Source organism: Mustela nigripes, chromosome 13, assembly GCF_022355385.1.
Source record: "Mustela nigripes isolate SB6536 chromosome 13, MUSNIG.SB6536, whole genome shotgun sequence".
Classification (NCBI taxonomy): Eukaryota; Metazoa; Chordata; class Mammalia; order Carnivora; family Mustelidae; genus Mustela; species Mustela nigripes.
In genome coordinates this window covers 71,965,007-71,978,608 of record NC_081569.1, presented here as the reverse complement: position 1 = coordinate 71,978,608, position 13,602 = coordinate 71,965,007, and the positions used below count along the sequence as shown (strand labels likewise).

At 38.5% G+C, this 13,602-nt stretch overlaps 2 gene segments (V, D, J or C); both read right to left on the bottom strand.

Annotated features, from left to right (window-relative positions):
* Nucleotides 1–200: 200 nt before the first annotated feature.
* Nucleotides 201–1,085, bottom strand: LOC131999782 (T cell receptor alpha variable 20-like). The segment is given in 2 exon segments: nucleotides 201–812; nucleotides 968–1,085. Coding segments are annotated over 2 exon segments (438 nt in total).
* A 6,234-nt stretch (nucleotides 1,086–7,319) lies between these two features.
* Nucleotides 7,320–8,260, bottom strand: LOC131999779 (T cell receptor alpha variable 19-like). The segment is given in 2 exon segments: nucleotides 7,320–7,923; nucleotides 8,139–8,260. Coding segments are annotated over 2 exon segments (597 nt in total).
* Nucleotides 8,261–13,602: the final 5,342 nt, after the last annotated feature.

Genomic DNA, 13,602 nt, shown 5'->3' with positions numbered 1-13,602 from the left:
AATTTGGTGATTAAGGAGAAGAGAAATGTAGAAATATGGCTGGTGAAGATGTGGGCTTCGAGAAGACTGTATTAAAATGGGAAAGATTCATTTAATAAAGATGTGACCAGATTATTGTAAGAGAATATAAAGCACTTAAAAAAAAAAGAAAAAAGAAAAAAAAAAAAACTTCTGGGAAGAGTGTGTATTTCTGGTCAGTCTCTTTTCAAGTGACCCAAAGCAAGAAACCAAGGCTGTCCATTGCACAGCTATCCCTTCTGTATCCAGGTGAGGAAAGCCCTGAGCTGTTTCAAAGAGCAGACTGATACAGAACACACAAAGGAACTATCCTAAGGACCAGAACAGAAGGAACAGTAATCCGTGCCATCTAAGCTGTGTCACAAGACTTCTTTCTCCACAGGACCACTTGGAAAGAGGCTCTGAATGCTAAGTACTTCCTTGAGGAAGAGGAACAGCAGAGATGCCCTTATTCCAGAGTGCAACTGCAGGGTTTTGGTACAGCTCCCAGGCTGCCTGGGAGTACTGTGTCTTCACGGCACAGAAGTAAGTGGCTGAGTCTTCAGGTTTAGAAGCTTCGATGTGCAGAGAACTTCCCTCCTTTAATAGTGTGGCTCTTAGTCTTTCTTTCTGTTTCTCATCACCAACTGCATATAGGACAAAGAGGAATTCTGGGCCTTGCCCGGGATCCTGCCTATACCACTGTAGCCCGTTAAAGGCGCTGACCGTGTAGCTGCAGTTGAGGCGGACACGGTCTCCCTCCTGAAGTCTCAGGGTCTGAGGACTCTGCTCCACCCGGTCTTCTCCAGTCACCCCTGTTCAGGAAAACAAAATCAGAAATGATAGAAAGCCTTTAGTACAACATTTTTGAAAAAACCCAGCGGTGAGCAGACACGGAACCCCTATCTCTTCTCCCCAGCTTTGGATAAATGTGTCCTTGGTGGCTCTCCTCTCTTAATCTCTAACTTACAGCCAAGCTGAAGCCACAAAACTATGAATGCACATTCCAGCATATTCTCCATCCTGACGTCTGAGTCTTGGTACAATTTGTAATGATTCCAAATCTTCTCTGAGGCGCTGTCTCTGGGGCTTGGCTCTTGTTCTCTGACAGGGGAGAGAGCCTTTCTCTTAGTGACTCAGCCAATCAAGAGTAACTTTCATGCTTTTGATGTTTAAAGAATCAAGGAAGGAGAGGAATGGAACCACTGCCACCTCCTGGTCAACAACACAATCTCACAGCACCCACTATATGCAGCCCACAAAGAAAAGATTGAGGGAAGGACATTTTGCTTTTGGTGAGCATAGTGTCTATGAGGTTCAAAGAGTCAGAAAAGCCCTCTCTTATTTACACTTTTAGTTATTTCATTGTTCCTTGAATAGCCTTTAAACTGCTACCAGAGTTTATAAGAGAGTTGGACCCAAGTGTAGGTGTCATGGATTGTGTTTCTTCATATAATACACAAGAATCTTAGCAGAATCTTACATTTAAAAGGACCTGAGTTCAAAAAGAGGGAAATCAAATAGGGTGTGGCAATGTCTGGAAACATCACTGATTAGAGATAGGGAATATAAGAAATCCATTTCTTCAAATAATTTTATGCCTGGCTCTAGGGACCAACTGTGACCAAAACTCAGGGTCACAAACTTGAGAGTTATAGAAGGGAGGGAAGAGCATAACAGAGGGGAAAAAAGACCTCTCCACTTCTAGATCTCAAAGGAGACAGAAGGTCACCACTGTGTTGGGGGAGGGTAACTATTATCCATGCAAATCACAAACATTTTACATAAGTAAATGATATATGGTAAAAGTAAGTGTTACTGGGGCAGCTGGGTGAAGGCATCTGCCTTCAGCTCTAGTCATGATCCCGGGGTCCTGGGATAAAGTCCTGTGTTGGGCTCCCTGCTTAATGGGGAGCCTCCTTTTTCCTGCTTTTCTGAATAGTGGAGAAAGATTAGTACATACCTTCTAGAATTGCTGTATCATTTGAAATATGTATTGACGGATAGATTACGTATATATTTATATAGTTATATGCAATTAGAATAATGTCTAGGACATAGTAAATATACCTGATTAATTGTAGCTATTATTGCTGCAATTTTCTTTTGGAGGGTTAATGTACCTATTGATTTTAAAAAGCTCTTTATATAGTAAGTTATATTTTCTCTGGTTTTGAATCCTTTTATTCCATTTTGGCACTTGATTTTGGCTTTTGATGAAGTTTTTGCCATGTAGAAATGTTTGCTTTGATGTGCTCTTATTTATTATTAATATTTGTTGTTCATTCTGCCTGAAGTTTGAAATTTGAGTCATGCTTAGAAAGTCCTTATTCTTGCTAAGATTGTTTTTAAAGAGTCCTGAAATTTCCTATTATGTTTAAAATTTAGTATTTTTAGTCTACCACATGGAATTACTTTGATCTAAGGAATAAGTTTGGGGCCAATTTTTCTCAAGTGGCTAGTTCACTGCCCCAACATTATCTGCTCCTTCATTGTTTTCTCCCTGATAAACAGTACTTTGTGTTATAGTAATTTCCTATTCATAATTTGTTTCTATTTTTGTCTTCTCTTTTCTCTTCCATAGTCTCTCTAGTTCTACATTTGCTAGTACTAATTATTTTTAATTATTCCAGCTTTATAATATTTGATGGTTGATAGAGTTTTGGGTCTACTCCATCCCCATCATTCTTCTGTTTCAAATTTGATGCTGATTTTCTGCACATTTTGTTTTCACTTGAGTTTTAGAAGCAGCATGTCTGTTTTTAAGTAAATATGGTAAAAATTTCAAAGTAATCATGTTCTAGACAGTATCACATTACTACAAAAAACAAGAGCTATTGAATTTAGAGGGTAACTAATATTTCAATACTAATATTGAAATTAGTAACACTAAGCTAGGCTATCTATGGCAAAACTAGTATTGTCTAATTGTTTGATTCTATGACATGCCATTGTATTTTGTCATTGAATATGCATTATCTTGTTGCATTAATCACCATTTGTATGAGTTCTCTTCAGACTTGTCCAAATGGCATACTTTGCACCCCAGAAAAAAAAAAAATCAACTCTCTGATGCACTGCTTTGATGTCACTCCATCCGTTGTCCTCTCACTCAGTAACCAGAAAATATGAGCTACACAGAATGTGTAGTACTAACAGTACAACGCTCATTGTTTTTTTGGCTTTTTATTTGAGAGTTAGATAATTTCTTAGTGATCTAAAAGTCACTGCACTAACCTGTATACAATTTATCATTGACTTATATGATTTATTCTAGCCAGACTTAGCAAACTCTGACTTGTACAAATCATATTTAAAGGCAGTTTTTCTCTGTCACGAATATGTGTACCCCAGAAAAAGAAAAGATGACTGTAAGATTAGAGCAGGAGCTCTGTGGAGGACAGGAATGACAAGAATTGGGGAGCTGAATATGTGATGTGTAATAGAGCCAGAGAAGTTAATTAACAACTGTGAGTTTGATGGGAATTTTGTTAAATTTTTAGAAAACATTTTAAATTTTGGGGGGTTCCTGTATGGCTCAGTTGGTTAAGGATCCAACTCTTGGCTTTGGCTCGGGTCATGATCTTAGGGCCATGGGATGGAGCCCCTCATCAGGCACTGTGCTCAGCAGGAAGTCTGCTTGAGACTGTTCCTCTCCCTCTGACCCTCCCCCTGTTTGTGTGCTCGCAATGAATGACTGAATGAATGAATAACATAGAAATTTTTAAAAATATCTTGAATTTTAAATGGTTATAGATTCACGGAAGCTTCAAAAAACCTACACGGAGGTCACACGTACTCTTCACCGAGTCTGCTCCAGTGATATCTAAACCAGGAAATTAATGTCAGTACAATCCACAGGTTTCCACAGTGTTGCATTCACTCATTTGACTGTATGTGTGTATGTGTAGTTCTGTGTAATTTTATACATATACAGATAGATAAATTCATGTGTATTATATGTATAGATCCTCTGCCACAATCAAGATGCACGATTTTCTACCCCAAGTCTTCTTCATGCTATCCCCTTTGTAGCATGACATCTGACATGTCACTCTTAAGCTCTGACAATCACTAATCTGTTTGTTCTTCATCTCTACCATTTTGTTTCAATAATGTTGTATAAATAGGCTTGCATAGACATAACTTCTTGAGATTTTTTTTTCACTCCACATGAGTAATAAAAGTGTGAGATCTATCCAAGATATTGGGTTACTTTTTATTTCTGAGTAGTATTCCATGGTATGGATATGCCACAGCTTGCTTAATCAGTCACCCACTGAAGGACATTTGGGTTGTTTCCAAATTTTGGTTGTTATGAATAAAGCGGTTGTGAATATTCATGTCTAGGTTTTTATGTGGATATAAGCTTTCATTTCTCTAGGATGAGTACCCAAGTGTGTAATTGTTAGATCATATAGTAGGACATACTTAGTTTTTAAGAAACTACTATTTTCCAGAGTGCCTTATCATTTTACATTCCCACCAGCAATTTATAAATGATCCAGTTTCTCCACATGTTTGCCAGTATTTGGTGTTATCACTATTTTTTAAAAAAATTTAGCCACTGTTGTAGGTGCGTAGTGCTATTTCATTGTTGGTGTAATTTGCATTGGTCTGATGGCTAATCATGTTGAACATCTTTTCATTTCCTTATTAGCAATCTTTATATCCTCTTTGGTGAAATATCTATTCAACTCTTTTGTCTATTTTCTAATTGTTTATTTGTTTTTTACTGTTGAGATGTAAGGATTCTTTTTATATTCTAGATATAAGCTCTATGCCTTACAACTTTACATGGTGTGTAAATGTTTACCACCCCCCCATCTGTAGCTTATCTTTTCATCTTCTTTACAGGGTCTTTTGCAGAGGAAAAGTTTTTAATTTTGATGTAGTTAAGTATGTGTATGTGTGATACTTTTAGTGTCAAATCTTAGAACTTTAGTATCATATCTAGCTCCAAGTCTTGAAGAATTTCTCCTATGTTTTCTTCCAAAAGTTTCATAGTTTTATATTTTGCATTTAAGTCCATGATCCATTTTGAGTTAACTTTTTATAATTTTTAAAAGATTCTTTTAAAAAGAGGAATGTGCCCTTATCTTTGTCTGGAGCTTTGCCAATTTGCTCTGATCATGTAACTAGCTTAAAGCAGCATACCCAAAATGTAAGTTGAAGACTTCTCACAGAGGAGTGAGCTTGCAATTTTTTTTATACTTACCATGATTTCTCTACCTAAAAGGTAAATTTAAAAATATGATTCCTAAATCAAACTTTTCTCACCTCATCAGGCTCTCAAATGTTTTCTAGTATAAGTTTGCTAAGTGGTCACATGACAAAGGGTAACTGTAATACTGCCTAACATTCACATTTTTTTAAATTTTGAAATTCTCTGAGAAAAATACCCATCTATCATCTTTAAGTCTGAACTTTAACCTGAACTAAAAGTGGGATTTTCCTTCCTTGTCTTTAACTTCTTTTCTGATAATTGGGCACATGTTTCTTGAAGAAAAGAATATTCTCTTCTTGTTATTACTTTTCACTAAAACCACATTCTTTTATCTACCTTTTTCCACAGACACATTTCCAAGACCAAATATCTCAGTTCCTCCAGGATGTGGTGATGTTTTCTTCCTATTATCTCAGGGACAGGGATGATTTTGCTCTCATGAGAGGATTTTGAAAAGACCAGTATTACAATTGAGGATAATAGTTTTATTAAGGGCTTAATAGTTTTATTAGCCCTTAATATAAACTTTTAAACTTTATCTTAAAAGTTTTATTAAGGGCTAAGAATCTAGGAGCTTTAAAGTATTCTTGATTGAAATAATTCAGCACTTGGAATCAGCATCAGGAAATTAGAAAAACAAGCTCATTTCCTTAAGTCTTAGATTAAGACATCCAATAACAGGAATGTCTACCCAAAAGCTAAGTAAATCAACTAGGTCACTAGACTTGAAAGAAAAAATATACAGTGAAGTAGAACACACGATGGCAAGAGTAAAGACAAAGGGCAATAGACAGTTTGAGACAATACAATTATATACAAGGACGCTATCTATTGTGTGGAGAACACCTGTAGTATAAAGGTCATTTCATTTATGGTCCAGAAATCAGGATGAAATTGAAAAATATGGGGACACAGAGAGAACTGAGTTAGCTGTGATTTTCTTTCAGCCTAGACCACACACCCCCTGCCATCATCACCCCTAGTTTTATAGGACTCCTATTTCCAGCCACAGTAAATATTAAGGTTCAAATCCTAAGATAAAAACCCAGGAGATCAAACCAGAGAAGGGATAAAACACTAGCCTAAACCAAGAAGAATCCACACACATATATAAGAGGCATCTAGGCCACAAGAAACTGAAAAAGATATATGCCTTTCTATATCCTCACTCAGGTGATGAAGATGCCCGCATCTATGCTAACAATTAGAGACCATCTAAATTACAAACCTGGAAAACAGTGTCATGTGAGAAAAATCTGTAGGAAAAGAAAGGGAATTTATGGCAAACAGAAGGAGTGTTCTCATGGTCATAGAAATGGACAAATACAAGAAATAATTAACCCATACTTATCATATGCATCCAAAGTCTAGAAACTCTTTATCTGTTGATGTTATCAATTTATTCTTCTTCAAACAACAAATACTTAATATGGAGCCACTATGTGCCAAGTATTCTGTACATGTAATACATGCAGTCTTCCTTACTCTGTGGAGCCTACAGTTATAGGAATCATCCAGAAATTCCAACATATATGCCCAAAAGCAGTATGTAATTATGTTCACCAAAGAACACTATAAGAATATTCATGCTACACTACTCGTAATAGCCAAGGACTAGAAAAATCCAAATAACCATTTAAGCAGATGGCTAACCTGTAATGTAATCACACGGCGATTAAAACAAAAACAAAAACAAAAACAAAACAAAACCAAAAAAACTAGACTATACACAGTATGGCTGAATCTCAGAAATAGAGTACTAAGAGAAGAATCCAGATGGGATAGAAAAAACACAAACTTGAGTCTTTTATTTATATAAAGTTCAAAACCAGGCAAAATGAATCTATCTATGGGATTGTGGTTTCTCTGGAAGAGCAGTTAGTGACCAGAAGAGGGCATAAGGAGGGGACGTTCTGCAGAGCACAAGTATATCCATGACAGAGAAGCACATTTAGCTTTAGGTTGTGGAAGACATTGGATCCTTCAAATGAAGCCTCCTAGAGACCCCCTTTCCAACCCCAAGACAGATTTAGGCACCATATGACTGCGTTTGGCACTACGGATTGAAACAAGGAAACCATTTAGATTTGGGGTCTTCCATTTTAATGTAATCATCACCAACAAATTCCTTTTAATCTGTTGCTAAATGATCTACTGCAAGGTAAAGAATTGAAGATAAAGATGCTTTTGTTGAATGACACTGTTCCATATGCTCTCTGAGCCAGAGAAATAGTATTTTCCTTCCAGTGAAGCATCCACCTCAGAATCCCCACCCCCATTAAGTGCAGCCCCTGTTTCTTCCTTCCACTCGCCACTCCCCAGGTGTTCAGAGCTGGGGGATACCTCCTGTGGAGATCTGAGGTTTTTGTGGGGCTCCCTCTGGTGCTGCATCACTGTGGTGTCTCTCAGAGCACAGAAATACACTGCTGAGTCCGCAAGCTGTAATGCTCTGATGGTGAGGCTGATGGAATGGTCTGATTTCTGGAAGTTCAGAGAATACCGACCCTCTGTTGCATTCTGCTCCATGTATGACTCCTGAAGAATAAGGAAAATCATTTCCCCACTTGGTAGTTGTTTGTACCAGAATAAATAATAAGTCGATCCACTAGCTTCGAATACACAATCCAGGGTCACAGTCTCATTCTCCAGTGTAGAGATGGCAGGCTGGGCTTGAGTGACATTCTGTGCCATGCTGGATCCTGCAAAAAGAAAAGAGAGAGAATGAGGCTGATTCCTCTGGTAGTATCTCTAGGGTTTTAAGGAACTCATGTAGGACTGAGAGTTCTGATTTCCCTGACCATTATTTCCCTTCCTATACCCCACCAGACAATAATAATCCCACCTGCCTCTAGCCCCGGACTCAGGACTCAGAGGAGCTTGAATCTATGTCTGTGGCCATCCTTACTAGCCTTACCAAGGCAGAGGGAGGCTATCACTGCTCTCAGCAGGCTAAGGAGTAGCATGTTGGAGCACTTCCTCTGAGTGAAATGTGCTGTGCTCTGCCTCAAATTCAGATCTAAATGCCTGCCCTGTGCCTCACAGGGTGCACACACTGTTACTGAGCTGTAAGAAACTTCTGTGCCACAACAGGAAATACCCGTGGGCTTGTGTCATGTGTGGCTTGTTTACATGGTGGGGATGGAGTCTAACTTGTTTATTTAGTCTTTTTGTAATTTAATTCGCAACCATTATATCTGGACATGTATATGAATTAAGTTGAATTGTAGGATATTAAGGATGCAACCATTTGCCATCTTTAGCCAGTGCATCTATGATGGACTGGTAAGTTTCCAAAACAAATACAATTACTTATGATTATGGTGACTTCTAAGGACAAGTAGTCATCCATCTTTTTGTACAGTGTGTGCTTTTTTTTTTTTTTTATCTCCAGCCAAAGTCTACAATAAAATATACTCACAGAAATTTCTTCCAGACAAGAAGCGAAAACTATTCACCCTCAATTGTCATAACTTTTCTTCATGCACTCCAAGGCATGGGTTCTGAGGAAATTTCCACTGGATAAAGTTCCTTGTCTTTTTAATGCTATCACAGCAAGTTTTGTGATTGACAAAATGTGACCAGCAGCACGTGTCTAACAGCAACCAATAGTAAGAGTGTTAGAAAAATCTTGCTTTTGAATATTGCACCCTCCAGTTGAAACAAGATCAAATTCACCAGACTATGCATTCTTATTTTCTTATATCAAAAATATAGCCACTCAAAAATTGCAAATATCTCTTCAGCTTTCTGCAGCAGCAGCTGTGGCTCAGAAGTTTCACTAGAAACAGTAGCTCAATAGCTTCCTATTTTCATAGCGAGGAAGTCTGTGTCTGATTTGCTTGGCATCAATGTGCTGATTTATGACTGGGATTCAGTCAACTGCAGCTTTTAATCACCTATTTATTTTCTCTTCCTGAAGAGAGTATATCAATTTAGTGACATCTAACATCCATGTTATATTGTGAGAAAAGAGTTTTTTAGGAGTCCAGGATGGTCCAACTATCAGAAAATAGTTATCTCCAAGAGGAGAGGTTTGACTGGAGGGAGGCACAAGGGGACTTCTGAGGTGAAGGAAATATTTTATATATTGTTTTGTTCCTTGGATATTTATAACTCTCAAGACACACCAGACTGATCTATGCATTTTATTGCAGAAAAAAATTATACCTCAATAAACAAAAGTGAACCACAGTAAAATAAAATGTGTACAGAGAAAATTAATTTGTCCAATGTTCTGTAGGTGTTGCAGAAATTTATTTATATTTTTTAATTGTTACAGAACAGCTGTGGTCTGTCTGCTGTGATTACAGCATAGTCCCAACCTTTTTGACAACCACCCAAGACTAGGAAGCGACAAAGACTATGCTGAAAGGCTAAATATATACAAATGAGATGATTATACAAAATGGAATACAGCTCTCAGAATAAAGACCTCGGCAGCTACACTTAATTATAGGAATAAATCTCACAAAGGTAAGATTATATGAAAGAAGCCAGCTATGAGAGTACATGCTAATTGATTCTGTTTGTACAGAGTACAAAAGCAGAGAAAACTATTCTGTTCAAATGATGTCAGGATAGTGCTTACCGAGGGTGGTAGAGACAGGGGGAAGGTACAGAAGTGGCCTGGTATGTGGGTAATGTCCTGTTTTTTCATATTGGTGCTGGTTACTTGGGTGTTTCCAGTATGTGACAATTCACCCCGCTCTGTAATTATTCAGGTGCACACTTCTCCATGTATGGGTTATTTTATTTATCTTGGTTCTTTTTTTAAAGATTTTATTTGTTTATTTAACAGACAGAGATCACAAGTAGGCAGAGAGGCAGGCAAAGAGAGAGAGGGAAAAGCAGGCTCCCTGCCGAGCAGAGAGGCTAATGTGGGGCTCCATCCCAGGACCATGAGATCATGACCTGAGCCGAAGGCAGAGGCTTAACCCACTAAGCCACCCAGGCGCCCGTATATTGGTTCTTTTTATTGAAATATAACTTCTTTACAAAACAATGCACAGTGTCTATATGCTCATTTCAATGAGTCTGAGAATTTTATATACCCATGTAATCACCACCCAAACAAAATTGAAAACATTTACTTAACCCCAGGAAGTCCCCTTGTGACCTTCTCTGGTCAAACTGTCCTCCCTAGAGGAAACCGCCTTTCTACTTTCAATCAAGCTTCGTTTTTTTTTCTGTTCTTGAATTTCATCTAAATGGAATCATACAGCATTTGGAAGGAAGGACCTGGCTTCTGTCAGTGACTATAGATTTTAGCAATCCATCCTATTTTTGTGTGTATCAGTCAGTGGTTCATTCTTTTCTACTGCAGAGTAAGATTCCTTACATACCATTAATTGTTTACCTATTCTTTACCTAAATGGACATTTAGGTCGGTTCCCGTTTGTGGCAAATCTGAATAAGCCCACAACAAACATTTTTGTATGGGTCATTTGTTGGGCTGTGTTTTCACTTCTCTTCAGTAAATATCTATTTGAGGACTTTTTGGGCCATAGCTGTTCCCCAAAGTGATGGTACCAACTTCCCTTCTACCAGGAGTACATGGAAAGTCCAGCTGCTCCTGAAAGACCCGCGGATCCCCTTACCCAAGAATCCAACACTGCCACTGGATGCAATCAGCAAGAGGTTCTTTATTGTTACGCAGGCGCCTGCGGGTGGTCAGCGCGCGCCTGCGGGTGGTCAGCAGCTCCTGCTAGCTGAGCACACCCGGCTGGGGTGGTGCCGGGTTTTTATAGACAAGTACAAACAAGTTTTGGGTGGGGCGCAACTGATTGGTTGACAGTTAGAACTTTTGAAAAAGGCATACGTGGAGTTTGCTGATTGGCTTTGGGGACCCGCACGCGCGAAGAGAGAGGCGGGAAGGGGGAACAAGCTGATTGGTTCTGAGGGCCCGCGCGCGGGAGGAGAGAGGCAGGGAGGGGGGAACAAGAAGGGGGAAGGTAGGAATGCCATCATGGCGTCTCTATTATTTCTATAAGCCAAGAGGTTACAGAAGGGCAAAAGAGCAATTAATAAGCAATTAATAACCTAATTAATAACCTGGTCTATACCTAAAAGCCAGCGGTTTACAGAAAAGCAAACAAGCGGTTAGTTATCCTATCTATCTTCTAGGGGAGGGGTCTTTCACTCCATGATTTTGCCAGTATTTGAAGTTGTCCTATGGTTTGTTTTTAGGCCTTTTAGTGTGTGTGTGTGTGTGGGGGGGCAAATAGTATCTGCATATTAATTTAATCAGAATCTCCCTAATGATTAATAGTGTTGAGCTATTACTTACTAGTAATCCTCTATTATTGTGTTATCTTTTTATTATTGATTTATGAGGGTTCTTTTTATATTCTGGAAATAATTGTTTTCCAAATACTTCTTTCTGGAATACTTCTGATGAAGTTCTAGAGCCTAGAACTGAGGTTCGGTGGGCTGAGGTCTGGAGCCGATGACTAAGAAAGAATTCTTGAGACATCTTTGGTGCAAAATGGTGGTTTATTAAAGCACGGGGACAGGACCTGTGGGCAGGAAGAGCTGCTGCCCCGGGTTGTGAGGGATGGCAGGTTATGTACCCTGCAGTTGGGGGAAGGTGAGGGGAAGGAAGGTTTCAACGTAGTTTTCATATGCTAAAGAGGGCCTAAAGAGGCAGTCTTTTAGCAAGCCATTAACATCAAGATAGTTGGGAGATTCCTGTCTTGCTGGATTGTGATCTCTGCAAGTTAACTATTTGTTTCTTGTTTATGGCGGTCAGGCTTGCCTGAGGAATGTTACACATATTACCGAGGGGAGAGCATGGAGAGGGGGTGCAAGGTGCCAGCTTTTGCTTTGTCCTCAACCAGCCTCCTGCTCCCTCATCACTTCTGTCTAGACTTTAGATAGCTTATTGATTTTCTTACTATTGTTGTTTGATGAGTAGAAATTTTAAATTTTGCTCATGTCCTACTTCTCAGACTTTCTTTTATGGTTAGTGTATTTTGTACCGTGCCAAGAAATCGCTGCCTGCTCTGAGGTCTCAAAGATATTCTCTGCTGTTTTGTGCAAGTTTTAGGAGTAGCACTTGAGATGAAAACAAACATCTTAATTTGTCCTAGCTTGTTTTCAAGTAAAATTATTTCCCCTTATGAAGAAAATGTGTTCTTGCTGCATATCAATATGCTGTAAGATCACAACACATTGTTTTTATGTTGTTTTAAAGAAACAGTTCTTTTTTTTTTAATTTATTTATTTTTGAGAGAGAGAGAGAGAGAAAGAGAGTAAGAGAGCAAGTGAACTGCCGTTGGGGAGAGGTGGAGGGAAAGGGAGAAAGAATCATAAGCAGGTTATATAGAGCCCCACATGGGGCTTGATCTACAACTCTGAGATCATGACCTGAACCAAAATCAAGAGTCTAATGCTAAACCAACTGAGTCACGGAAGCACCCCAGAAATAGTAGCTTTTTAAAGTAAGTGAAGTTATTATAATTACCAAAAAAAACTTAAAAAATTTACTTAGGTATCTACCCTTTCGGATATTTTTCGTTTCTTTTTGTGAATCTGCATTTCCATATGATAACATGAAGACCTACAACATCTCTGGGACAAACAATCTGGAGACAAACAATCCTTGATTTTGTCTCTCTGAAAGTATATTTATTTTGCCTTTATTTTTAAAGGATATTTTTTTGCAAATAAGAGAATTCTAGGAGATCATATTTTGATTCTTTCAGCACTTTGAAAATGTTGTTTTAGTGGCGCCTGGGTGGCTCAGTGGGCTAAAGCCTCTGCCTTCAGCTCAGGTCGTGATCGCAGGGTCCTGGGATCGAGCCCCACGTTGGGTTCTCTGCTTGGTGGGGAGCCTGCTTCCTCCTCTCTCTCTGCCTGCTTGTGATCTCTGTCAAATAAATAAAATCTTAAAAAAAAAAAAAAAGAAAAGAAAATGTTGTTTTATTGTCTTCTTGTTTCTACTGTTCTTAGTAGCCAGTTAATTATCGCAGCTCAAGCTGCAATCCCACGCAGATAATGGGTCTTTCTCTTTTGACTGCTTTTTAAGATCTGATATTCATTTAAGTTGGTTTTTTTTGTTTGTTTTTTTTGTTTTGTTTTGTTTTCCAGAATTTTGTCTGTGATGTGCCTAGATGGGTCTCCTTTTGTATTTTTCACACTTGGGATTCTCTGACCTTCTTTAATCTGTCCATTAACAGCTTTCTTCAAATGTGAAAGTTCTTGACATTAGGGAGGGTATGTGCTATGGTGAGGGTTTGTGAATTGAGTAAGACTGATGAATAATAGACCTGTACCCCTGACGCAATTAATACATTATATGTTAATTGAAAAAAATGTGAAAGTTCGTGGCCATTCTCTCTTCAAATATATATTTTTTGCTCCATCCTTTCCCTTCCTTG